The 26516-nt window shown below is 36.3% G+C and overlaps 2 protein-coding genes across 3 annotated transcripts; one reads left to right on the forward strand and one right to left on the reverse strand.

The window, feature by feature from the left end:
• Positions 1-1271, reverse strand: LOC122397051. The gene is made up of 5 exons (XM_043395879.1): positions 1078-1271; positions 742-877; positions 393-550; positions 183-295; positions 1-110 (listed from the first exon to the last, which is right to left on the reverse strand). The coding sequence occupies exons 1-5, from the start codon at positions 1215-1217 to the stop codon at positions 64-66; spliced, it is 594 nt and encodes a 197-aa protein (XP_043251814.1). The 5' UTR covers positions 1218-1271; the 3' UTR covers positions 1-63.
• LOC122397050 (lysophosphatidylcholine acyltransferase) lies at positions 925-26461 on the forward strand. 2 transcript variants are annotated; one of them, XM_043395878.1, is made up of 13 exons: positions 925-1063; positions 2808-2871; positions 2995-3654; positions 11543-11688; positions 19070-19284; positions 21661-21773; positions 22054-22208; positions 22481-22618; positions 23016-23141; positions 24060-24207; positions 24832-24930; positions 24997-25141; positions 25235-26461. In XM_043395878.1, the coding sequence occupies exons 3-13, from the start codon at positions 3529-3531 to the stop codon at positions 25318-25320; spliced, it is 1497 nt and encodes a 498-aa protein (XP_043251813.1). In that variant the 5' UTR covers positions 925-1063; positions 2808-2871; positions 2995-3528; the 3' UTR covers positions 25321-26461. The 2 variants fall into 2 exon arrangements, with proteins under 2 accessions (XP_043251813.1, XP_043251812.1); XM_043395877.1 differs by lacking the exon at positions 19070-19284 and adding an exon at positions 15315-15532 and having other exon boundaries at positions 25235-26459.
• The last annotated feature ends 55 nt before the right edge of the window (positions 26462-26516 follow it).

Raw genomic sequence — 26516 nt, forward strand, 5'->3', positions numbered from 1 at the left:
TTTGTTTTAAAAAAATTTATTTCGTATAAAATTCACATTATTTAAATTGATATACAAAACTTCTCAGGAGATATTGTCTTTAATGAAGAACTGTGTGAAGGCGAATATTTCTGTAATAAATAATACAAATTAATGATAAAATTGGTAATTAATTAAAATGCCAATGAAAGATAAGGACATACGATCGATCCGTGCTCTCCTGAATCTGTCCTCAGCGAAAGACTTAATCAAACTTTCTATCATTTCCTCGGACTTATGATCAAATTGACTGATACCCTTATTTATTTGGAGATATCTAAAGATTGGATAAGATAATAAAAATTGTTAAAGAAATGAACAGTTCTAATGTCTCTGATGTAATTGTATTTGAAGGAATGAAATAATTGTATTACAGTTCGTGATAAAAATTAAAAGATTCAATAGCCCATTCCAATAACAAGTTCAGTCTTGGTCTTTCGGGAGTACCATCGACCAGTTCTTTTATCGCGACATCATCTAACGACACCTTACTTCGAGCATCTTCCAAATTTTTTAAACGGGATTTTAGCTCCTAAAATAATATTACAGCCGATAACACGATCTCAAAATTCTCACAGACGATCAACTCAATTTTCATATATTTAAACAAAAAACTACAAGTTCAAGTCTTAGTTTCATGAAATTGATCGATGAAGAACCAATTACAACCGATAAAATGAATAAAAAGCGAATGCAAATGTTTCAAGAAATGGTCTTATTTACTTGAGTGATATTATTGAAGGGCTTTAAAATATCCAAAAGAACTAGTAGTTCTCCGTCGATTCCCATAAGGATTTTATAGATCAATCTTTCACGTAGTTCGTCTATCTTATAGAGATCTCCGTCACGAACATCTTCACTGTAACATAACGACGCCTGGTGGCAGAAAACTAAACATATTCGTAAACAGTGGACAGCCAAGTCCACAAATCTGATCACTGATCTCAATATGAATATTCAGCGAAGTCACACTTCGATTCGAAGTGCAGCAAACCCATCACTATCTACGGACTACGGTTGGAAAACCACCTGTATCTGTGACAAAGTACGTAACATTACCTTACAATTAGTTGGAGTTGTTGTGATTGATTCTTCGTGGCATACAAGGGCCGCCTGGCTTCTTTAGATAACTCTTTCCATTTGTAATCAACTTTCCTCAATTGTGAGAAATAATTGATTAAACATTTCTGTAGCTCCATTGCTATATCGTTTATAGGTTATCCTAAAACAACACTCGCGCGATACGTTTTTCAGTATACGTACACTAGAGTACACTAGTTAACATAAATATGTGGCCGCCAGTCGGATGCCCCTGGTGGACAGACAGCGAATTAATGGGGTTTTCCCAAAATCGAGTGATCGCTCTAGCTACAATAAGGTAGCGGGGACAACGCGCGCGGAAGAGTGCGAGGAGACACGTTGTTGATTTACGTTTAGTTACATTTGTTAACACCTTTGAGAAAGAAAGGAATATATACCAAATATTCATCCACCTCGTCCTGAACATTATTATGTGTATAGCCGTAGACGCTATAAATATATGGGTTTGACGGTATGGAAAATCATGTGACGTAGTCCCGCCATAAATTGAATTGCATGTTGGGTAATATCCACGCCTACTTGATTATTGGAAGGTTGGAGGAAATAATTCTAACTCACGATTGACAAGGAAAACAACAAATATACTACATTTCCAAGCGACGTGGCCCAATCTGACTGCCATACCGACCTGAAAATTCGGAGGTGATTTTAGCGTCCTCTTCACATAGATGGCGGTCAGTTGAGAAACTATTCACTGAATTAGTATCGATAGGCAAACAGCTGTAGAGTCGCGTAAATCTATGTGAGTGACTATGGAAGAGATTAAAATTCATTTCTGAATCTGTTGGTAACGTTGCGAATGACACGAAAATGGTAATGGGGTCCCGGGATCCCAGAGAAACGGGCCGAAAAAATACATTAGGTGAAAGGTCTACTCGTATACCTCGTCTGTGGTATTTCATTTGGTTTGGTGTTACATATTTTGCATCGATTTGTCTTCCAAAGGAAGTGTGGTTAGTGGTAAAGAAGGCGGAAGGACACGATAACGCGGTGCTGCTCTGCGCACGCAGCCTTAGGGCGAGTTTACACATAAGCTCATGAATCTCGCTCATGAAGCGAGACAGCGAATTCAATCTAAGTGTACTTAAATTAGAATGGAAATGGGCAGGAAGAATATCATATTCGAAATAAATATAGAAGAGAAATATGAAGTATTTATTTATCTAAAAAATAATATTTGCAATAATATAACGTATTGCTTTAACATAATATCAATGTTCATTGGAGTCTATATTTTCTTGTATTTAATATAATCGAACATTTGTAATGTACTTTAAGTACATTAATCACATTTATGAACATCGGTTACGGTAATATTTAATTTAATATCTACAGTTTTATCGGTCCACCTTGACCTGCAATGAAATTTCTTCGATTATGCGAGTATGACTACCACGACTTATGGAAAGGACGTTAATTTTTAAATCGTAGATACCTTGGAACCTTCGATCTTAAACATAAGTTTACAATACGTCTGGTTTCTTCGGTTTACAATAAAACAACAGCATGATTCATAGTTATAAAAGTTTGTTTATTGAAAATCATTTTTCTTTGCATTATTACCGTTTCAATATTAAAGGTGCTATTACGATACTCTAAAGAAATAACCTTGTAGCAAAACTCTTTTTATAGTAGCTCGTTTTAATGTTATTTGAAAACTATTTTCTAATATATGTACATGTATACAGGTAATTCCAATCGACTGGGAAAAGCTTTAGCTCTAAAACGAGAGATACAACAAGATGTCATAAGGTAAAAGTAAACGGCATCAAATGATGCGCAAACTGAATAAATATTTTTTATCATTTTTCCATGCTTTCTTCCTTGAAAAGGTGAAATGTAAAAATGGTACAAAATGTTGTTCTTTGTTCCTAGAAATCTGAAAAAAATGAAAGAAAAGGAGGAACATTGGAAAGAGTACGTCAGCCCTGGCACGATTCAGTCGTGCTACTTCGTCTCCACGGGGGCAGTTCGGCGACGATACCCGAACGAGCTCTTCGACGAGGCGGCAAGATGCGCACGCAACCGTCAGTATCCCTTGCGCGTTCGGTAGGGTTCGGTAACGGTCGGAGAACGTTCGGCCGGTTCGTTCGGTCGAACCGCGAGAGCACAGTATACCGCTGACTGACAACCCTCTCGCGTGCAATGTCTCGCCGCGGCTAGTTGAAACCGAGACATTCCCTGTCTCTTCGTTTTTTCCCCCTTTCTGCCTTGGTTTCGTCCGAGTAACAAAACAGTGCCAAAAATATCGGATAGAACGTCTTAAACGTTCGCACCTGCCGACACGTATCGACGTTTCGCGGCTAGCAGTGTGTGACACGTCGAACCGTTTAAGCCGCGTCCCTGTCTCTCGGTTTGTCTACCCCTCTCCCTCTGTCCCTTTCATTTGTTTTCTCTGATCCGGGAAACATGGATGAGGTGAACGGAAAGATGCGGAGCAAGCACGAGGACGTAGATACTGCGTCCCTCGGCGCGGACATTCTGAATCCGTTCGTGCACCGTCTGGAACTCGACACAACCTATGACAAGCTCAAGGTCAGTAGCTCTCGAAATCTTCTTGCACACGAAAATCTCCCTCGGGATCGATGTTTACGCGGCCGAGTATTTAAGGGTAGTCAGAGGGCGGTGTGGACGGGCGATAGGGGGATTTGACTCGTTCGAAAAAGGGCAGACACGCCCGTACGAATGAACTTGAGCACTGTTTTAGAAATATAGAACGGTTTTTGGCGATGTAACACTTTCTTTAGTGTCGTTTAGAGTTGCGTTGCCGAAATAGGCTTCGAGCGGAAGACACTAGAACCTTTTAAGCTAGATGCACATTCGGTGCAGACTGATACAGTGCAGCAAGGAATTTTGTAAACAATTCGAAACAGTCGCATGCTACTATGAAAGTCGATGTTCGGACGAGCGTTATCGCACAGTTTTGCGCCATTGTTTTGTACAACATAATTGGCCGACGCTTTCACGTTGATAATCATTAAGTCTATATCGCTAATATAGAACAGTGGACGAAAACAAAACATTTTGCGTAATATTTCTATTCTCAATAGAAACGTAATGGACTGCCTTGACGTAATTATACGCGATACGTGATACAATTTTACCTAATGCACACCAATTTGAAGTGACGTAAATAATTTATCGATAACGATAGTTTCACTGCCAGAAGTTCGCACTACCATTTGCGGTTTTTAAAATGTAAATAAGCGTAACTTGATTTATTCCGTTTGTCGTAATTTTTTATTCACCTTAAACAAACTGGTATTCCAAATATGTTGCATTTCCTCTACTCGATGTAGGCGGAAACGTCGTCGGAAGGTTATCGAATAATTACATAAAACGAATGTACGAAATCACCGAACAGCAGAAGGCGTGTTTATATCACTCATACGCAAATAATACACACTGTCTACCACGTGGTTCATAAGCGATTGAATCAACGATTTCATCGATCTCGTTCCCTAGCCAAAAGCATTAATAGTTCTTTGTGTTCGTCGAGCGTATATAGAAGGAGGGTAGCGTCAAAATATTTTTTTTTTTTTCCTCCGGACACGTGCGTCGATCAATGCATACGCGTATCGTTCTGTAGACGTTCGTGCGATCGCATGACTTAACTCGACGGTTCGAAATGCATCTTTTGAACAGAAACACAAAAGCACAGGGTACACGCGCGCATCACTTGGTTTTACAATACCATATCCGCGTTCAGTCTCGACCAATAGAGATCGCAAGATGGTAAAGTTAAAAGATATTATTCTCTTTTAGCTTTGTTCTTCCAGCCATGTTTCTTGCTTATCAGCTTATTTATATCTTGTATTCTATGCAGACAGTTCTATTAGTAACAGAAGTTTTGCTCGAGGAAATTTAATATATATATATATATCAATTTAATTATTTAAAACTCATCTATATAGGTATATACATATATAGATAATATACATGCATAAAATTTAGTTTTATGTATGTTTTAAAGTTTTAAGAGTTTTATATAATTTTATATATATATATATATCAATTTAATTATTTAAAACTCATCTATATAGGTATATACATATATAGATAATATACATGCATAAAATTTAGTTTTATGTATGTTTTAGGGTTTTAAGAGTTTTAAATAATTAAATTTTTATCTAAACTGCGATCTTTTAGTTTTCATAATAATATATATATATATATGTGTGTGTGTATATATATGTTATTGTATTATGCAAGAGTATTACACGTTTGAAACTTTCTATTATTAAGTTACCGGTGACATATATTATCTCGCATTCTATATTCATACCGTATAAGTATAATATAATAAAAAAAAATTAAGACAATGTTCTGGGTAACGAAACATGTTCTGTAACAAAAATATTGTTTGAAAACTTCGCACGAAGTATATGTGATTACGGATGAATCATAGCAGTTTCGAACATTTCTTACATTCACGTTGACATACTTATCTTTTTTGATCACAAACACAGACCATTATAAGTATTTGGAAATACTGTAAAAAGAATGTTATATTATTGTGAAATTGAATAAAAAATAATTGCTAGTTCGAGGAAAGAAATTAGCCAGAGGAGACGTTAACGAACTTTTCATCGTTGATTAGAATAAAATGTCAGACCGTGAACGTAAATAGGGAATAAAATAATGCAAAATTAAAGGAAGGTTTGACGATCTTTTATAGCGATTTTTATGTGTTATACGAAAGGGCAACGCATCTAAGCAATACATATTGAATTTCGAAGCCTCTAGTTCACGTTTCGGTTAGAAAGGAAATCTCTTTAACTATTACGAAAGTATCTCGCGATGGCATGTTGAATCCTATTCGTGATACACCTCTGGGTATTTACAGTTACATACTTTCACAGAGTAGCTTCTTTTTTTATAAAAGTCGATACATAACTAGTGTCTAATATGAGGTATAACAAATTAGTATTCACTGGAACACTCGTTAGGACTATGTAGCAGAGAGAAAATTAATTTTGTGCAAATTAGAATCAACAAATCCATGAATTACTGCACATTTACGTTTAACTGGAAACTCTTATTAATTTCGAAAAAAGAAATTGGTAGGTCGTGGGATTTTCGAGGATATAACAAACAGAATGTTCATCTTTCGTTCGAAAAAATAATTAACATACGTTTGCATATGGAAACGAGTTAAATATTTGTTCATACGCAAATGAACATGTGTTATTTTAAGTTTCGATAGTATCGTTGAATGGTGTGATATTATGTACCAAGCTAGTTTGTTTTATTAATATTGCACACAGGAAGAAAAACAAAATGCAAACTAAACGTGTATATTCAGGTACAAAAGTATTAAAAAATAATACTACTTGGAATTTAGAGGTAGACTTTAAAAAGTTGACGAATTATTGAAATATTTAAGATATTTCTAGCTTCGTACAAACTTATGATGTATCGACAGTCGTATACGTAAGTTTTTACGAGCTCTGCAAAAAAGAAAAAATGTTCTAATCTCGACGCGAAGAAAATACACCTTGGGCTATGTGAAACGACTAGAAAAACAATTCCCGCCAATTTTCACTGAAGAGCAAGTCTGTCGCCTCTACGAAATGTGGGTCATAAATGCATAGAGAGCCTACTTTGCGGAACCGTACACTCTACAAAGATTAAAATAGAAATAAAAAACAATTTCAAGATTTTACAGACAGAAATACTAATAAAAACATTCTGATGGTTCACAAGACAACAGTTTAACCAGAATCACGCGCTAGGTAATAACAAGTAATTTATTTAAATCTAGTAAAATATGCGTGCAAATGAAATTTTAATTTTAATGAATAGGAGGATCGTATTTCGTAATAGGAACCCATTTTTTCCAGGATTAGTATCCATTTTATTTATCAACGTTTCCATAGTTTGTTGGCCCCGTTTAGCAGATAAACTAAAAATTATTAAAGAATATCACTTTAACACAAACTCTAACGTGAAATAGAATTTATTATCAGACACTTGTACGCTACGGCGATAAGTTTGGAAAACTCTGACACACTTGAAACGTTTCGAGCGAATTTACGCGTTTGAATTTTTTAATAACACGGAAAGGATCCTTGAGTGTTCCGAAAGCGTCGACGTATTTACGTAAATATTTTTCCCCCCGCGACTTTTTAATGATTTTTACGTGCAAGCGTTAATATGTGCGGGGCACTTCTGGTTAATGCACGGGTATTCGAAAATTCTCACGTTTATGTCACGCGCGCCTTGCTCTCCTTCCTGGTCCTGAAGAGCCTTGACACAATTTCAGACCGTCAGCCCGAGAGTAGCTCCGATGTTCGTTAATTCGCGTAATATGTATATTGTTTGTACGAGCGAAACGAAATTCGTGATTCGTTGATTCCCGAGTTTCACCACGTGCAGCATATATGTATCACGTACCATTGACGGTGCTCAATGAACGACCGTGGATTTTTATAGATATCTCGCGCGACCTTGAAGAGTTCATTGTAAGTTTACCAACGAAAAGTTACGTACGTCTGCACACTGTTTTGGAATATTAATCGGAACCTTAACGAGCACAGCACGCGATCAGTCGTGGCTATCTGTTCCATCGGAACGTTTCGCAATATTTTGGCTGCCGCGAAGGACCTCGTAAAATCATTTGGCCTCGATTTAAACGTGTTGCTTTTTAACGAACTGGAAACTACGAGTTGATAGTACGATTAAGATTTATATCAAATCCGTGTAAAGCTAGGATCGTAAGCTATCTTGGATGTTTATAATCTTCGAAAATTAACTCCTATCTAGGTCTTCTTAATGTTATCTTCGATTTTAAGTTGCACATAGTTACAATCCAACGTTTACAACAGATAATGTTAGTAAAGCTTGCGACGATTATCAGTTGTTAATGTAACGACAGATATTATAATTTTGGACGTTATTTAGGAAGACAGAGTTACATGAGCATTTGAGTTAAGACTTTTGAGGAAATTGTAAAAGATAAACATCGATATTTCTCACCTCCAAACTAGGCATACAGTATCCTCGATTGTTAGTCGTTCACTTTCTCCTATAAAACCGTCTTTTGCTAGCGAGAGAAAGGGACGTAGAATAGGTTCTAAGAACAGTGTCTTTAAATGAGTCGGCTTGGCAGTTTCGTATCTTTTTAACGACCTTTCTAAGTGCTCTGCACGTTGAGTCGTCTCGTAAAGAGGACAAGAGTCCCTCGTCGTTTTCGCGCCAAAAAGCGAACGAGAAACCAAACACATAAACCGAGGCATCGATCGTTTAAAGAATTTCGCCATTGTGTCTTCGGTTTATCGCGTAGAACGCGAATAAATGAAAGCGGAGTAGAAAAGACCACCACGTTAGGCTACTTTCAAATGACCTACATGGAATCATTTTATATCTTGTAAAACTTGGTTATTCGTGCATATCGCGCGAGCAGAGAATCTTATTAACTTTAAATAAATTATTACAGAGATACTTAAACGTAATTAGGTGTTCGTACAATTACACAGGGAGGTCGGCCATCCCTGGGAGAAACTTTAATGGGAGATTTTAGAGACAAAAATAAGACGAAATTCAAGAATACCAATTTGTTGATGGAGGCTTCGTTAAAAAGTTATTAACAATTAAATTCAAAAATTTCAAATCGTTCTGGAAAAATTATTTTCGGTTGAGGGGGTCAATTACAATCATTTTTGGTGAATACACATACCTTCGAATTCCTTCGCAATTTCGAAAAAAAAATTCAGGAAGGTGGACTTTGTCGACAAAATTAAAAAGTTTCAAATCGTTTTGGAAAAATTATTTTTGGCTGAGGGGGTTAATTACAATCATTTTTGGTGAATAGACATACCCTCGAAATCCTTTGCAATTTCGAGAAAAAAATTCAGGAAGGTGGACTTTGCCGACAAAATTAAAAAGTTTCAAATCGTTTTGGAAAAATTATTTTTGGTTGGAGGGGTCGATTACAATAATTTTTGGTCAATAGACATACGTCCGAAATCCTACCCATTTTCTAGAAAAAAATTCGAGAAAGTATGAAAATCGACGAAATTAACAAATTTCAAATCGTTCTAGAAAAATTATTTTTGGTTTAGGGGGTCAATTACAATCATTTTTGGTGAATACACATACCCCCGAATTCCTACGTGCTTTCGAGAAAAAAATTCTTTACCGAAAATATACTGTATGGTCTATAACTTTTTAATGAAGTCTCACTCAACAAATTAGTATCCTTGATTTTCGTCCTATTTTGGCCCCTAGAAGCTCCCATTAAAATTTTTCCCAGGGGTAGTTGAACACTCTGTATGAATTTGGCAAAATACAACTATAATTCCAAAACTCCAATACTATATTTTAATTATAATAAAAAATAAGTCTTTTAAATTCTATACATTCCTCAATTATTTTACTCAAAATGGTACCGTTCTCATAGAAATTTCGCCCACTGCAAGCGACACGTGTACGCGTCGTTTTTAATAGTATGCTCTGAACCTGCATAGACTTCTTTTGAACGAAAGAGGAAGAAAAACGCGTACGTGACATTGAGAACGAAGTGTAAACATCGTGTCTCGCGCAAATGACGCTAATACGAATTGTTGTATCGCCGTAAAAAAAGTGTGTACAGAAATGTTAATCTAATCGTGGAAAAACTGTCGCAACTATTGAAAGGATTACTCGGTCGCGGCCTCGATCTTGAAAGTTATGTAAATACGCGCGCTCGTATCTGGCGTACGCTGCAAAATGGAGTTAACAGGTGATGTAGCCTAACGGAACGAATGAACGGTACTCGTTTCTCCCTTTTCTTCTCCTTCTTCTCGCTCATACGTCTTCCCGCACGTTTCCTTTCCTCTTCTCTGCAGCCATCGACCGACAGCATCCTAAATCCACTCCATTCCCCCGTAACCTTGGCCAACTAAAGAAAAAAGCAGTTCCTGCTGCGAACAAGAGAAAGGTGGTTCGTTCAATGAACTCGCCTCAATGTATCGCGTTAAAACTCTACGCTGTTTTCTATTCGATCCACGTGTATGGAATTTGTAAACAAACATGTTGAACATACGCGATTACCTTTAAAAAAAAAACACAATTAGTTTCGTTGTAAATTTTTGGTACAAAGTGCAACGTAACGTGGATTTAAATTAAACGTATCGAAAAATTTCTAATTTCGTTCGATCGAACGTGACGATCAATTTTATAGATATAACCTGACACGACCGTCTGGTGCTTAATCATTGTATTTTTTATAATGTTTCTACACGCCGTCCTACTTGCACGTTTTTTTTGTACACAGGGCGATTCTAGAAACTGGGACAAGCTGAGACGGGCAATAAATCTTTTTCTCAGCGAAGGTGCAAAAAATTGACAGTGGAGAAACGCGAATCCTGCAACGAGGGCTGTCTTTTGACAATATGATTTATCTGTTTTTCAAACGTAATACTTTACGAGATCATGTCGTGTTTTATATTAAGGCATTTAAGCAATTTATCATTGCAGTGTAGTTATTCTTCTTTTATTATTACATTCAAAGAAAAAAATTCACGGGGGGAACTGAATTTTAGGTAGAAAGTGTAAATAATCCTTTGAATAGAGATGTTTCGTATATTACTAGTCAGGAATTGTTCGTCGAGTGTCTTACGCCGATTAGGTAATGAGATCTTTTACATCCGATACATTTGTAATAGTATAATCGAGTAAAATACATTATTGTTCTCGAAATAGCTCAACATCCGCGGTTTATTGCGCAACCATAGATCGTGTCGTTTATGATTACACTTTTATTTCGAAGCATCTTAATCTGCTGATTATCAGTCTTCGTCGATATAATTTTTCTGCTTAAGATTGTTAATAACGAAGTCGATAGAGTTCTCTTGTGTCTTGATTAGCACCTAATTAATCTAATCAACTCGAATCTTATTATTAAAATTTGTAAACAAGTACTGTTAACATATCTTTTCATACAACGAGTAGATACTCTTGCATCTTCGACCGTTTTAGAGCTATAGTTTTTCCCCCAGTTTGTATCTACTGATAATCGTAAATTGTAAATCGTAAAGCGACTTCCTTGGTCCCTTTCCTGTAAGTTTATCAACGTATGTGCAAATTCCCCCGAAGCATTCGCGTGAAATGCAAAACCTGTTCTAAGACCTCGAAGCGGAAATCCACGTGTGACGTAAACGAAATAAACCACCAGAGATCGAGATACACCGGGTATAATTTTGAATTTCACTCGTACGAATAATGTCGTTGTTAAAAAATTTCCTAGTCCGAGACGCGAACAAACAGCAATTGACGCCCTTAATAGAAAGTTGATTATCCTTAGTTAAGGAAAATCAAGTTGGCTGTGAACTGGTCGAACCAGCGATTTTTACAGAACTTTCTGCTTTTCATGTTTCTCCTTTTCCGCCGCGTAGTGACGCATTGACGATTGCTGAAGCGGAAGTGCTTCATGTTTCAGACTGCATTCCTGACGGTAGCTCTTCTACCATTCAGACTGGCTGCAATTACGACTCTGGTGATCATGGCTTGGCTCCTAGCTTGTCTAGGTCTTCTTGGATTGTCCGAGGAAGATCTCCGTCGAGCCCCTCTGAAAGGGTGGAGACGGTAAGACATCAACCCCAACCATTATGTCTTCCTCCATTACGCTTTTTGTACGTACAATATTCTTATTTTCTCGACCATGCCTCAAACCGACTGATCCGTCTAGATGTTTGATACGTTGGGTACCAGTTTCCTATCTAAACACACGAGCACCATTCATTTTTTAACAGAACACATTTCATCGATTACAGAATTCGAAATTATTCTCGCATCTGCGCTCGCATACCAACCATTATACGCTCTTAATTTACATTAATTATGTGCTTTTTCATTCTAACTATCCATCCTGCGCTTGGCGTGTTGATTGTGTTCCGTCCAACATAATTTTCAAACATTTTATTTACATTCGAGCATGAAACGCTTGAAAAGTGAACGGTACAAGTTGTGTAATTTTTGCATAGCTATAGTTCCGTGATTAAAACTATAATTCTCCCAACGTATGTGTTTATGATTATGAAAAAGGCCCAAATCAATCATTTTTATAATACATATTGATATAATGCAGATTTAATGCAGGATAAGCGATTTTAATTTCTCTCAGATTGTTTACTTGGGCCTCTTTCGTTATTACTACGTGTAAGTGTAAGCTTTTGCAAGCAATCACGCACTTTTTGAACGAGAGATGATTCGAGAGTATGCGTGACATTAAATATGAATGTTTGGAATTTTTTTTTAATTTTATTTTTAAAGTATAGACTTTAATTTATAAACAGAAGGAAATCCATATAGAAGTCGATCTAAAACTTGCAGTAGTTTTGTCAAGAAGGTACTTACTTTCGTGAAAAATTTGAAAAAATGTCTTTGTTCAGCGTTCGAAACCATAAGGTCGTTTGATAATTTATTGGGATTAAAATGGAGGGGGCGTCGGGGATTTGTGCCTGTTAGGTTTGTCTACGCGTACGATATACTTCGCGAAGATCTATCAACGTCGAATCAATGCGAGGGACACTAAATTGCGGAAATCCGTTTAAATATTTTATTCTATGAACGCATGCTTAAAACGATTGAAGATCTCGGTGGGAAGAGAGCGTGAATGACCGCGGAAAAGAAACGAACGAGGGTACGATAAAAAGAATAAGTAACGGGAGAAAGTATGCGTCAGACAAGTAGTTCGCGTCCGTCTCTCTGCAGACGCACAGCCCGTGGAATTCACGAGGCGTTTTCTTGCGGATCCATCACATGTGCCATAATTTTCGATCCTTACAGCTTCTTAATTGCGAGAAACGCAACACTTTTAACTTTAACAATGTTCCCGGCCGATACGTTTCACCTCAGCGATCAATCGCGCGTTACGTCGAAGGAAAAACAGTTATCGATCGTAGACTGACCTCGAAATCAACTAATTTTTATAACCAAAATAACGAGATGTTTTAAACGACATTAGAATTCAGTCATAAGCCATTAAACTCGTGAAATTCAATCAGAGCTCACGATTCGTTCGAATAATAAATACATCTCTTAGATGATTGGAGAAAATAATCGATAAAGAAATAATTTATCGATAATCGCTGACCTAAAACCTCCATGCATCGATCAGGTTTAAATCGAGTGCAATAAAATTCGTAACGATTGGTTTATGGGGCCACTTTAATTATCATTAATATTTTCACGTGCAAACATATTAATCAATAGAGGGGAATTATCATGAATTAGGTTGGAAGAATAAATGGAACTTCAGTGAAATGAATTTGCATGAAATTGTGGACGCTTTGCGCAAGATTGATATGTTTCAACCCTGCTTTTTCTACGCACGTGTAGTTCTAGTCGTTAAACATTTATTATTAACTGTAAATGCAAAGGTTTGTGTGCAATGTAGAAGTAGAATATTGATTTTATTGTTTATACATGTTTCCCTTGAATTTTTATAAATAAAAGAATATACGCGTCGGTAAATGTTTCGAGTCGTGCAAAATTGTTTTATGGAAAGGAAATTAACTGATTCTAATTACTAATCAGTTCTCGTTATTGTTTTTAGAAAAGTTTTTTCTCGATTCCTTTCGTGTTGCATTTTTAATAGAATTTTGTGAATAATTTTGTTCAGATATCGCAGATACTCTTTAAAAAATATATGTAATTGGTATGTACGTTATCGTTCGCGAATGGTTCGTTTCCTCGACACAGTTATAATTCGATTGATCGAAAAAAATAGTAACCTTGCGACGAAATAAAAAGTAGCGAACAGCAAAGGTCGAGAAGCATAGGAGAGAATTCACATGACAGCTTTATTTATTCATATGATAATCGATAGGACGAGTTTCTTACGTGCACCGTCACATGTGGTTCTTCCTAGTTTCTAATAAATAATTCAGCGACACAGTGAGAAGTTTGTAGGATCGAACTTAATTCTTAAATACTACTGCTTTGCCGTTTTAAAGCCGACGTCTGTGTCAGAACGATAAAGTACATATAATGCCTACAGTAATTGTATGTTTGGTCAGTGTACAGAAATGCTTTGTAGTTCTTACCAGCGACGCTCTGTAAAAGCTAGTGTCTTTTTAGGGAAAACACGAATGTCTTGACTTCGATTTCAAATCAATTCTCCATAGGATCTTTCGATGATTCTCGGTTTCTTACGTGTTTAGTACGATATCACGATGAAAGTTTACACGCATATCTCGTAAAATCAACACGACGTTTTGTACATTTCGAATTTTTTCTGAGCCCATACTACAGAGAAAGTAACTAATTTAAATGCAACATATGTTCCTAAGAATTGAAGCGATTATTATACTCTTGCAAAGGAATTTATTCCACTTTCGATTTATTTATCGACGAAAGATCCTATATTCAAAGAAAAGTACACAGTTTTGTAAATTCATCTTTCTGAGCTACAAATCTTTTTATATGGTATCGAAAGGGAAATCCGCGTTAGAAAGTGTATTTTAGAATTTAGCCGTTGTGTAAACACAAGTATTGAACGCAACAATATGCTTCGTTCGTATGATACACAAATTGCTTACTATCAAACAGCTTTTTCATTCATGGCAAGAAACAGTTTTCGTACCTATGTTTTTGTTGCACCAATACGGTAGAGCCTCGATTACCAATGTCGATAAAAAGAAATTCGAGATCAGCGTTGTTTAATTTCCGTTGCTTCTACTAAAAAAAATATAAAAGACATAAACTTCGAATAAATAATAATGAGTATGCTTCTAACGAAAAACTAAATTCAGTAAAAGAACACGATCATAATACGGTGAATATTGATGTAAACGAGATTCTACTAAAATCGTGATTTCTTTCTGTGTGCAAGCCGTTAAAAGATAACCACTTACGAAACCTATCTACTTGAAAAATTGACAGCTTTCCCACATTGTTTTTTCACGTTAATAACAGGTCGTAAAAGAATTTCATATTTCCAATTCGTTCTAAAGAATCTCCCTGTTATCAAGTGTCTGGTCCCCTATTTTTGGAAATAATGCCACAGAGCAGGATCTCTCACGACCAATTCGATCGAAATCGGTAGATCGTTTTAACTATAGTTTGATTTAGAATCTTCGACGTGGTTTCGCTTAACGGATTGCATGCGAAAGAAAGTAATGATCTATGGACGTAGAGTAGTAGAGAATTCTCTGGCGAAATAGTGTACGAGAGGTTTGAATTTTAAAAACGATTGCATAAACAAACAGAAACATACGAATTGTGATCTGCTGGATGATGCGGGCGTTGTTCATCTGCGGAGGATTTCACCATCTGAAGGTCAAAGGTCGTAAAGCGGAGACAAAGGATGCCCCCATATTAGCCCTAGCCCCGCATTCAAGCTTCTTCGACGCACTTCCGGTTATTTACCTCGGCGGACCGAGCATCGTCGCCAAGGCGGAGACCGGGCGCATTCCTTTTTTCGGAAGTAGGTCTTCCACTTTTGCTCTGTCAAGCCATTCCGCGACGAGTTTGTCGTTCCATCTCGCCATAAATTTTTCTTTACGATCGCCGAAGTGCACACGTTTCGCTTCGTCGCGGAATTTAGTCGATCTATCCGGTAATCCGGGCAAATGTTGTTTGATAAAAAGGATAAGAAATTAAGATTGCACCGATAAATCAACGATAGTAAACAGTTTTAAAATAATAGTAAAATAGTTTTTTAAAATGACTCCTTTTTGGTTGCAATTAAGAAAAAGAATTTTAATGATGTTGGTGGTTAAAGGAATCTTTGAACACCAACGTAACTTGAGATACGATGGAACTATACATACACGCGTACAATGTATACGAGGACACAATTAAAACATACTAACTAAACATTTGTGTACGTGGTGAATGGGAATATCTATGCTACTAATAAAAACGGTAACGATGGGACAATTTTTGTGCAACTAACTGGCATTATTAATATCGCAGGATGCAGTTGGTACACGACTGTTTTTTAACGCGTGGCCCGATGGAAAACGGTTCGCCGTTACAATTTCTTTAATGCTTAACGATGGTGGCAGGCACTTCGTGTCTATTCATTTCTCTGTGTTACTTTCCTCTGGATTTCTTTTCACTCTCTCTTTTTTTGCTTTTGCGCGGTCACGATGAAAATTTCCCGTCGATGAAATGGCGGCCTGTCGATCGATTTTTCTGAAAATTAGACGAGGTTCGGGTCAGAAAATTTAAGCGGTGACGTCGCGTGCCAAAGTAAATCAAAAATCGAGATCGACGAAATTGTGTTTGAGGCTTTGCGTCCGAGTTATTAATTGTTAAAAGTATGTCAAAGGGCTGAAATTTCTTTTATGTTTTTTTCTGTAGATTTTATTTAAAATTTTTTAAAAATATTTTTTATAATATGTGATGTATATATAATCATCGTTATCCATGAATTGTGTTTGAAATTTGACCAGATTTTTGGTATCCAAGCGTATAAATAGAAAACAGGGAAGTACAAAGTGATTTTGTCATTGTTTATTTTCGTCTTATTTTGGTGCATGGAATCAGCCCTTAAAGTTTCTGACACCTATTGCCGAACACCTTGTGTATATTTCGACACTATCGGCAACGAACATAACGGCTGCCATAAACTTTCTCAAATACAATATCACGTGGTTCCGAAGCAGTCAAGTTTCACTCGTGTGCAAATGAACAGACAGGAATTTTCTACCATACGAGGAACGCGGTGCAACGACTCGTCGAAGAAAATAATCGATGTATCATCGACCTCGTGAACGAACTCCAATTCAAAGAGCTTGCAATCTTGAAAAACAGTGAAATGCAATAGTAAACAATTCTATCTTAAGATATATCTTGTCTCGTACTTTATAAAAATATTCTGTTTATCTAGCAGTGGTGTAACTAATGATATGGACGAATATAATGCGTATTTAAACAGACAATATGGGGAAATTCTATCACTGTCTCAATAGAAATATTTTACTTATCAATTTTCTTTAATTTAATTGCATTGCTTTATAAGTTCTGCTGGTGCCTTTTTAAAAATATTATACGAGATATAAATCCTTAGTTTCCCCCACTGCTGTTTACTAATTTCTCAATTCCTCTTTCATAAAGGCTCTTCGATATCGACGAGACGAATTGAGTCAGACATCTTTTGATTGCGTCATTTCTTAACTCCTTTCCGATGAAGTGATTTTGTAAACTCCTGAATAAATCAGAGTCCAATGAAGACGAGTCCACCGACTGTGGAAACGGAATTATAATAATCATTTAAATATAAAAATGCAATCGTTCCAGTTGCTGGTAATAAACTTCCATATCGATCAATTGGACTTCACCACTTCGAAACGTATTCTCTCAATATTTCATGAAACGAAGAACAAACTTTCCCGTGTTTTGGAAAGTTAATGGTATTCGACGACGCCAAACAATAATTCACTGTCAACATTTCGTTGGAAAGGAGTTGAGAAATGTTAACGCAGTCGGAAGATACCTGACGAAATTCTTCGCATCGAAATTAAAGAATTTTTTGCTATTGAATCTGATAAAAAGCTCTGGCCGTTTAATAAAGTTAACATTAATGGAAATCAATGGAGTATCATTTTAATCAGGCGTATAGTGTTGCTATTAAACATTCGTGACCCTTTGGAAATCGTAGCCGAGACTCGAAGTTATGGTTGGTGTCCACTTGAAAGTTTTACTCCGAAGACAATCGAAAATTCTCTAATACTTGCATAATTGAAATTAAGGGCTTACTAGCTCTCGAAAAACTGTAAATACGTAATAGTCGGGTGTAGCGAAGTGAAATGATCGCGTGGCTTGTAAATCGCAGATCCTGGGCACGATTCCAAAACCACCACTTTTCACAACCGATCGCAACACTAGGAAAAAAAAAAACTGATTCTATTCAAACTCATGCACTTGTACATCAACAATCACGAGCACCGATTTATCGAAAACTAATTAAATACACATGATTTGCATTCGAATCGACTTCCACGCGAGAAATGTCTCTCAACGTCTATTAAATAATTTTCTCAAAGTGGAAACTAAAAAATGTTGGCGTAACAGAGAAGGTTGTATTGTGTATTCGTGGTGCCAGATTGTTTTGTGTTTTTTTTTTTCTTCTATATGCACGATAATTATCACCTTGCATCTTGCACGACGTTCCCACGATAAAACTGCAAAAGAAAGATTTCTTTTTAACAAGAATCGATCCCAGGGCCTGTGATTTACAAGCCGCGCGATCATCTCGCTTCCGTAACCCGTACTTACGCTTGCACATAGTACATCGAGAGGTACGTAATTTTGATCGTTTACAATCTTTAAAAGTATCGAGCGACTACGTATCGTTAGAAACCGGTTGTCGTTTTAGAAAAACCCGATAAAATCTGTTTAATATTCGTGGTCTTGGTGCCCTGCGTCTATTGGCGCGTCGCGTTCCCGCTTTAACGGCCAGAACCAATCGCGTCTTTCTTCTTGTTTTCCTTGTACGCGTCCTTTCTGCTCATTCCGTGCCGGAACCATGTGCAAGGTGCACGCGTCGCGTCGCGATACAACCAATATACATTGTTTTTAGTAAATACAGTACTGCATAATCGTTCGTGTGTTCTCGAGGTTACTTGAAGCGGATCTACACCTATATTTCTTTAAGAAAATCAAAATCCAGACAGTCGAAGCCCTTCTCTCGTTAGTTGGGTACTATTTGCCCTTGACGTCTCTTAATTTTAACAATATCGTACGAAATAACGTTATCGGTGATATTGATCGTGCGTGGGTACCCTTACGAATGGCGTGGGCACATTCCAGCATGAAGACTGTTCCATTTCCTCGCGCGAAAGAGCTTCTCTTGTCTCTAACGATGAGTTTAAAGATTAAAACTCTCAAGCGGACGCCGGACGTTCGAACGGGCGCTCGAAGTTGCACGAACGAAATTAAAACAGAGCCCAAGAAACGCAAAAGGCGATTGAATGTGATCGGGGTGCGTTTAACCATGCTCGATTGACACCTGCAGCAAAATAGTGCCCTGGCTGTGCTTTATGGGCCGGGTGACATACCAAGCAGGAGGAATGAGAATCATTGTTCGCGGAAGACAGGCCAGCAGGTCCGAGGCGCCGATCTTGGTGGTTGCTCCCCATTCAACCTTCATGGACGGAGGGATCGTCTACATAACTGGGTTCCCCTCGATCATCGTAAGACGAGAATCGGGACTGAACCCGTTCATCGGAAGTATGTGCCAATTATTGACAAAATTCCCCAATTCACAATTTCGATTGAACCAGCAACCTCGAGTCTTAAGACTCTTTGACGCGTTCGGAACTAAGGCATATTAAAAATAACTGCAGAGAGGAAAATAAACATTTGATCCATGTAAGATTTTGTGGTTCAATTTACCATAGTATGAACTATAGAAAGCAGCGTTAATTTTGTTGAAAATGATCCTTGTTTGCGTTTGTGACGTCATCCAGCGATGATCTCAGAAGCACTGTGCAAGATATCTCGAGATCCAGCTGATCGATTACTTAGAAAGTTTGCAGATGTCTTTATACAGTGTTCGGCCTCCTTTGGGAAAAATATTAAAGCGAGATTCAAGGCGAAAATCAAGAATATAAATTTCTTGACTAAGGCCACGTTAAAAAGTTATTAAAAAAATTAAATTAACAAATTTCAAATCATTCTGAAAAAATTATTTTTGGTTGAGGGGGTCAGTTACAATTATTTTTGGTGAATACACATACCCCCGAATTCCTACCCAGTTTCGAGAAAAAAATTCATTACCGAAGGTATAATGTCTGATCATGAATGAATGATTCCCCTGAAATTTCATGTGTTTCAAATCGTTCTGAAAAAATTATTTTCGGTTCCTGGGGTTGATTACAATCATTATTGGTCAATAGATATACCCCCGAAATCCTTCCCATTTTCTAGAAAAAAATTCGAGAAAGTATGAAAGTCGCCGAAATTAAAAAATTTGAAATCGTTATAAAAAAATTATTTTTGGTTGCAGGAGTCAATAACAATAATCTTTGGTCGATAGATATACCCCCAAAATCCTACCCATTTTCTAGAAAAAAATTCGAGAAAGTATGAAAGTCGACGAAATTACAAAATTTCAAATCGTTCTAAAAAAATTATTTTTGGTTGCAGGGGTCAGTTACAATCATTATTGGTCAATAGACATACCCCCGAAATCCTACCCATTTTCTAGAAAAAAATTCGAGAAAGTATGAAAGTCAACGAAATTAAAAAATTTCAAATCGTTCTACAAAAATTATATTTCATTGCAGGGGTCGATTACAATCATTTTTGGTCAATAGATATACCTCCGAAATCCTACCCATTTTCTAGAAAAAAATTCGAGAAAGTATGAAAGTCGACGAAATTAAAAAATTTTGAATCATTCTAAAAAAATTATTTTTGGTTGCAGGGGTCAGTTACAATCATTATTGGTCAATAGACATACCCCCGAAATCCTACCCACTTTCTAGAAAAAAATTCAGAACTGGCGATACTTTAAACATTAATAACTTTTTAATAAAGCCTCCATCAACAAATTGGTATTCCTGATTTTCGTCCTGTTTTGGCCTCTAGAATCTCTCGGTACAATTTTTTCCAGGGGTAGCCGAACACCCTGTATGTCTTATTTTTAAACGCGTCAAAGAATCCTGCCACCTTAATATCGCGCGACAGAGATGATTTTAGAAACTGTCCAAGGAGGCCTCAGACGTGATCGTTATCGACTTTAATAAAGTTTGGTGACATTTGTAATCAGTAGTGTTTTATAACCAGGGACTTATGCCAGTTTGAAAAGATCTATCGCACTGTAAGGGTCACATTTGAACCATCCCTTGTAAGATAAACTATTTTCTAAACAAAAACACAAAGAATTAATACAGAAAAAAGTGAAATCTCGCAGTTTCGATTCGTTGGCGCTCGATTCTGTAATCCAAATTCTTATTTTTATTTACAGAGTAACTAAATGCATTCTGTATTAAAAATCTGTATCCCAGATAAGAATCTTGCCCACACCGTATAGAATTATCTGGTTTCTAGACACATCTCTGCAACACTGTGCATATCAACTTTCTCTTCAACGATATGGTTGCAAGTGAATCGATCTACTATCTCCATTCCAGATACTTTTTTCCCCCTGTATCAATTTTTCGTACGTTCGTTTAGAAAATAGCTACAAGTTGTCCTAGTTTCTAGAATTATCGATTCGAGAGAATTGCATTCCCTGTTAAACGAGAATTTACCGAATAACGAGCTGGTTATTTATGGATTATCTCATTCACCACGATACACGTATATTTTATACGCGTTTCGAAGAAAACGAATTTTCAAAATAACTTTAACGATGTAAAAAGATAGAAAAAGAAGTATACAGACACAACACATCGTTTGAGTATTGTACACGAATGTTCCTCGACGACGTAAAAATTCAGTTTCACGTTTTGCCATTGGCCCTGGGTGCATTTATATAAAATTCATGCGAAAACATCAGAGTCTCGACGTACCGTAGAAATTATATAATAGGAATTAATTTCATACGTGGATTCTATTCCTTTGATACATTATATGCGTGTTTCTATGATATACTCGCAGAACTTATCAACTATACGCAACCGGTCTACGTTTGGAGGGAAGATCCGAACTCACGACAAAATACGATCAAGGAAATTATCGAAAGGGCTACTTCGAAAGAGGATTGGCCGCAGGTATCGTTAACAATAAAGAGGAATATTTTCGTTAACAGTAATTGGATTCAAACTGCTTTTGAAACAAACAAAATGAATAAATAAAAGAGATAACCATCGAGAATTTAATTACGATTTTATTAATTTGCAACAACGGTTACACGACGAGAAAGTTGTTTAAATTGAAAAACATTGCACGCTGGATGCATACATAGCAACTTGGTTGTTTTTGTTGTTATTGTTGCTAACGAGCAATGAATTAGAAGATGTTTATTAATAAACTGATAATTCTTTCCCGCAGATAATGATTTTCCCAGAAGGTACCTGTACAAATCGATCGTGCCTCATTACTTTTAAATCGGGTGCATTTTATCCGGGTGTGCCTGTTCAACCTGTATGCATCAGGTATCCTAATAAATTGGACACGGTAACGTGGACTTGGGAAGGTCCTGGCGCGTAAGTGTTACAATATACATTGCCAAAAATAAAGAGAAAAGAAAAATATTACATGATTGAGCAGAGGAGAATCTAACAACGAAATTCGAGATTTCTAGAAATTTTAAATCACATAAAAATTAAAGTAAATCCTTAACTGCACCCTTAAGCTTAGTCGATTCGACATAACTTAGTATGGTGTGGAAGTAAAGATAATAAATAATCGTCTCAGGGTTAAATGTACCGAGCAAACGCATTATCATTATCGTTACTAGATAAATATATAATTGCAGGTTAAAGTTATTATGGCTGACATTAACTCAACTGAATAGCAGTTGCGAAATAGAGTTCCTCCCTGTTTACAAGCCCAGCGAAGCTGAGAAAACGGATCCTAAGCTTTACGCAAATAACGTGCGTCGCCTTATGGCAGAGTGAGTTTGTTTTATTAAACCTAAGTACAGTCGAACTCGGTTGCAACGAGCACCGGGTTATAAAGAAAATGTCCTCGTTATATTCGCCATATCAGCGATAAATTATTTTTATGTTTGGTGCAAAGGATCTTAATCAAAAATTAAAACATTACTTTAAGAGGGTATTCTAGTCTAGAGTTTCAATTTTTGGTCTTTTTAGAAATTTTACTTACAGACAATGTATAAGTTTATTAATTTCGACATGTTCAATACATATTTATTTATGTTTTACGAATGGTCAGAATTTTTTTTTAAGTGAAAATAATCAAAACTGACTGAATTAAACTATAACAAACAATTTAGTGATGGTTAATCGTGGTCAGGAGCAACCGAGGAAAAAGATTTATGTAATTTTCAGGGCCTTGCAGATTCCAGTATCGGATTATACGTACGACGATTGTCGAATTATTACTAAAGCGCATCAGTTGCACATACCGCGCGCATCGATCATCGTAGAAGCCCATAAACTTCGTAATAAACTCGGGTATGTTATAAAATTATGAGACTCTACATTGTAGATCAAAATTTTGAAGCACACTTTGGTCTCTGTAACTCGATTACCACTGTAATATCAACTATCCTCAAAATCCTCTACCCTGAATCCCATTGAAAACTTATGTGCTGAAGTGGAATAAAAATTCAAAAAACTGCAAAATTAAAAAATTTCAAATTGTTCCAAAAAAATTATTTTTGGTTGCGAGAGGCAATTACAATCATTTTTGGTCATTAGATATACCCTCGAAATCCTACGCACTTTCGAGAAAAAAATTCGAGTAGGTGGACAAAGTCGACAAAATTATAAAATGTTAAATTCTTTTGGAAAAATTATTTTTTATTGCGGGGGTTAATTACAATCATTTTTGGTGAATAGACATACCCTCAAAATCCTACGCACTTTTGAGAAAAAAATTCGAGTAGGTGGACAAACTCGACAAAATTAAAAAATGTCAAATCTTTTTGGAAAAATTATTTTTGGTTGCGGTGGTCAATTACAATCATTTTTGGTGAATACACATACCCTTGAAATCCTAACCATTTTCAAAAAAAAAATTCAAGTATGTGCCTAAATTTTTCGGCGAGAAAAAAGCATTTCAAATCGTTCTGGAAAAATTATTTTTGGTTGCGGGGGTCAATTACAATCATTTTTGGTGAATAGACATACCCTCAAAATCCTACGTACTTTCGAGAAAAAAATTCCTTATTCAATACTATAATCTGTAACCATAAATGGGCCCCCAAAATTTCATGCGTATGTTTAGAACATCATAATTCCCGAACGGATTGGAGGATTTTAATGTTTAAAAATGCAAAGAATATATCCCATATATTTAATCTGCGACAAAATATAAATCGAATATTATGTACATTAGATAAGACAACATGAAACTGTTCTTCCTAATAGATTGGTAGCGGCGAAAACAGAAGAAGAATTGGTTCAAAAGAAGACCCAAAGGTTAAACGAAGACGTTAACTTGCACGAGTTCGCGCAAATACTTAGAATCGATGAGAAAGAACCTGCTACCCAACAGCTCTTCCGAATACACGATAGAGTCTGTATCATTTGATATATCAATTTATCGGTCGTAATTGAATTTTTCATCCACTTATGCAGAATAGTCCAGTAGCTATTGCCACCTTACAAACACTTATACTTTCCAAAGTGGAAACTTTGAATGCAGAAAAATGTGGATAAATTAAATATTTGTTTATACAGGATGTTGGGGCCACCCCTGGGAAAAATTTTAAAGGGAGATTCTAGAGACCAAAATAACACAAAAATCAAGAATACAAATTTCTTGATCGAGGCTTCGTTAACAAGTTATTAACGTTTAAAGTTTCGTCTGTAGAACGACTATCTTACGCGTCACGCGCACGCAGCTGTGCGCAGGTTGCCGTTCTACAGGCGTAACTTCAAACGTTAATAACTTTTTAACGAAGCCTCAATTAAGAAATTGGTATTCTTGATTTTCGTCTTATTTTGGCCTCTAGAATCTCCCGTTAAAATTTTACCATTTTGAACCATTTTGAAACATGTAATTAACAAAAGTTAACTGCACGTATATAACAATTCCTTAAATCGAAATAAATTTTGAACATAAGGTGACAATAACTATCTGGTAGTTGTATAAAATGTAACACTTGGTTTACTGACGCAAAAGTTTAAACTATTTTAGCATGGACAGGGTAAAATAGATTTCGAGGAATATATATTCACAGTATTAGCCACGGCAAATGCGAACACCGAACTAGACAAAATCGAAACAGCATTTGAAGTGAGTAGAAATCGATGGAATTAATATAAATTTGTTGGGCGTTCTATTTACCTAGTGAATTAACAGGTTTGTGGTACGAAATCATTATTATGTATTGATAAAGTGGAACTGAGGAAAGCTTTAAAATTGGCGTTAAACATACCGGCGGAAGAATCGGATAAGATCTTTCAGCATGCGAAAATTGATCCTTCCGATACGACGGTAAACTTTGGTAAGTTGTATCGTTAAGGTAACTTACGTATATTTTTACCAATCGATGACACAAGCATTATTTAATTTTTTCCCCTATAATTGTGTTGCACAGAATTTGTACTGGCCGCAATAGCAGCGCGAGCGGAGTACGCTCATATATTTACCGTAAATTCCGAAACGAGGAAAAAAAATATTTGAGAGTATTTCATCGACTCGTTCCATGCTCATCGAAGATATAGGAGACATCGCGTTTGCAGCAGGCCGCTTCTCAACCAAACCTGCGTCAGTCCTGTGTAACTTTGTTTCATTCTTGCTGATATTAATACTGTTTCAACGAATAGATAGCCATTTTTTTTAGTATTATATCGTTGACGAAGCAAGAAGCCCGTCTTCGTGAGGATAAAGAGAAATACGGAACGAGAAGATCGCTGCATAGTATATTTAAGGATTGTATTAAATAAATGAGTTTGTCGTCTGGCGTGTTCGTATAGCGCAGATACATTTCTTCATTTCTAGAAGAACGTTTTTCCTACGAGCGAGGTCGATTCCCAAAGGAGCTGTTACAGTTTGAAGGAAAAACGAAGTAAGACATGTATTCGCTAATTACTTCGGGTACATCGATGATTTTTGTTATTTATTATTATACATTTGTTTTAATTTATGAAGAAGTGAACTTTTATAACACACCGTTCGTTCGTTCGATCGCGGGAGCGTATGACTGTATGGTGTACAACATAGAAAAAAAAAAGATTTTCCTTTTTTTGTTGTTTATTGCATAATTCGTACACACAATAAATGTGATATAGCTTTCCTTTTCATTTTGATAATACCGTAGTAAGGAAAGTGTCATAATTTTGCCTTTAATTAGTACACGTTTGATTTAGAATAGGCTTACCTCGCATCGTTGCTCGCAACGGTGCTTGTAAAATTTTCTCACCCGTAATGTTTCACATTCGAATTCGAGATCATGTAAATAGTGGTACACGAAAGGTTTCTTAGGCGTAAGCATGCAAAACTCCGTGTAAAAATTTAAAAGTCACGACGGGGCGAATTGTCCACGAGGAGTAATTAGTTTTAGAATTATTTTAGATCGCTCAGGGCTCGGAAGAATTCGAAAGCTATTGAACATTTCGTGCGTTGCAATTGAGTGGCGATTGGCCGTTCCGATTGTAAACTTATTCGAGTTTCTGATATAACCGAGGAAACCAAATACGTTTAAAACTTGGATCTGCATTTAGAATAAATATATTATAAAATTTATTCTTTGCACAGTAATAGTACATACTACAGTATTTAATATTTAATAAACATAAATACATATACATGTGTACATTTATATACATGTATACGTATGTAATATAACGATACATTGGTCATGAAATATGATAAACTAT

Source organism: Colletes gigas, unplaced genomic scaffold (assembly GCF_013123115.1).
Source record: "Colletes gigas isolate AHSC1104 unplaced genomic scaffold, ASM1312311v1 Colletes_gigas_Sc00008, whole genome shotgun sequence".
Lineage (NCBI taxonomy): Eukaryota > Metazoa > Arthropoda > Insecta > Hymenoptera > Colletidae > Colletes > Colletes gigas.

Excerpts from the sequence above, each read along its gene's own strand:
- LOC122397051 (XM_043395879.1), bottom strand. The coding sequence starts at position 1,217 with ATGGAGCTACAGAAATGTTTAATCAATTATTTCTCACAATTGAGGAAA. Across the intron at positions 551-741 it reads CCTTCAATAATATCACTCAA|GAGCTAAAATCCCGTTTAAA; the intron begins GTAAATAAGACC and ends ATATTATTTTAG. Across the intron at positions 111-182 it reads CAGGAGAGCACGGATCGATC|AAATATTCGCCTTCACACAG; the intron begins GTATGTCCTTAT and ends TATTTATTACAG.
- LOC122397050 (XM_043395877.1), top strand. The coding sequence starts at position 3,529 with ATGGATGAGGTGAACGGAAAGATGCGGAGCAAGCACGAGGACGTAGAT. Across the intron at positions 11,689-15,314 it reads CCTCTGAAAGGGTGGAGACG|AAACATACGAATTGTGATCT; the intron begins GTAAGACATCAA and ends ATAAACAAACAG. Across the intron at positions 24,931-24,996 it reads AAATCGAAACAGCATTTGAA|GTTTGTGGTACGAAATCATT; the intron begins GTGAGTAGAAAT and ends GTGAATTAACAG.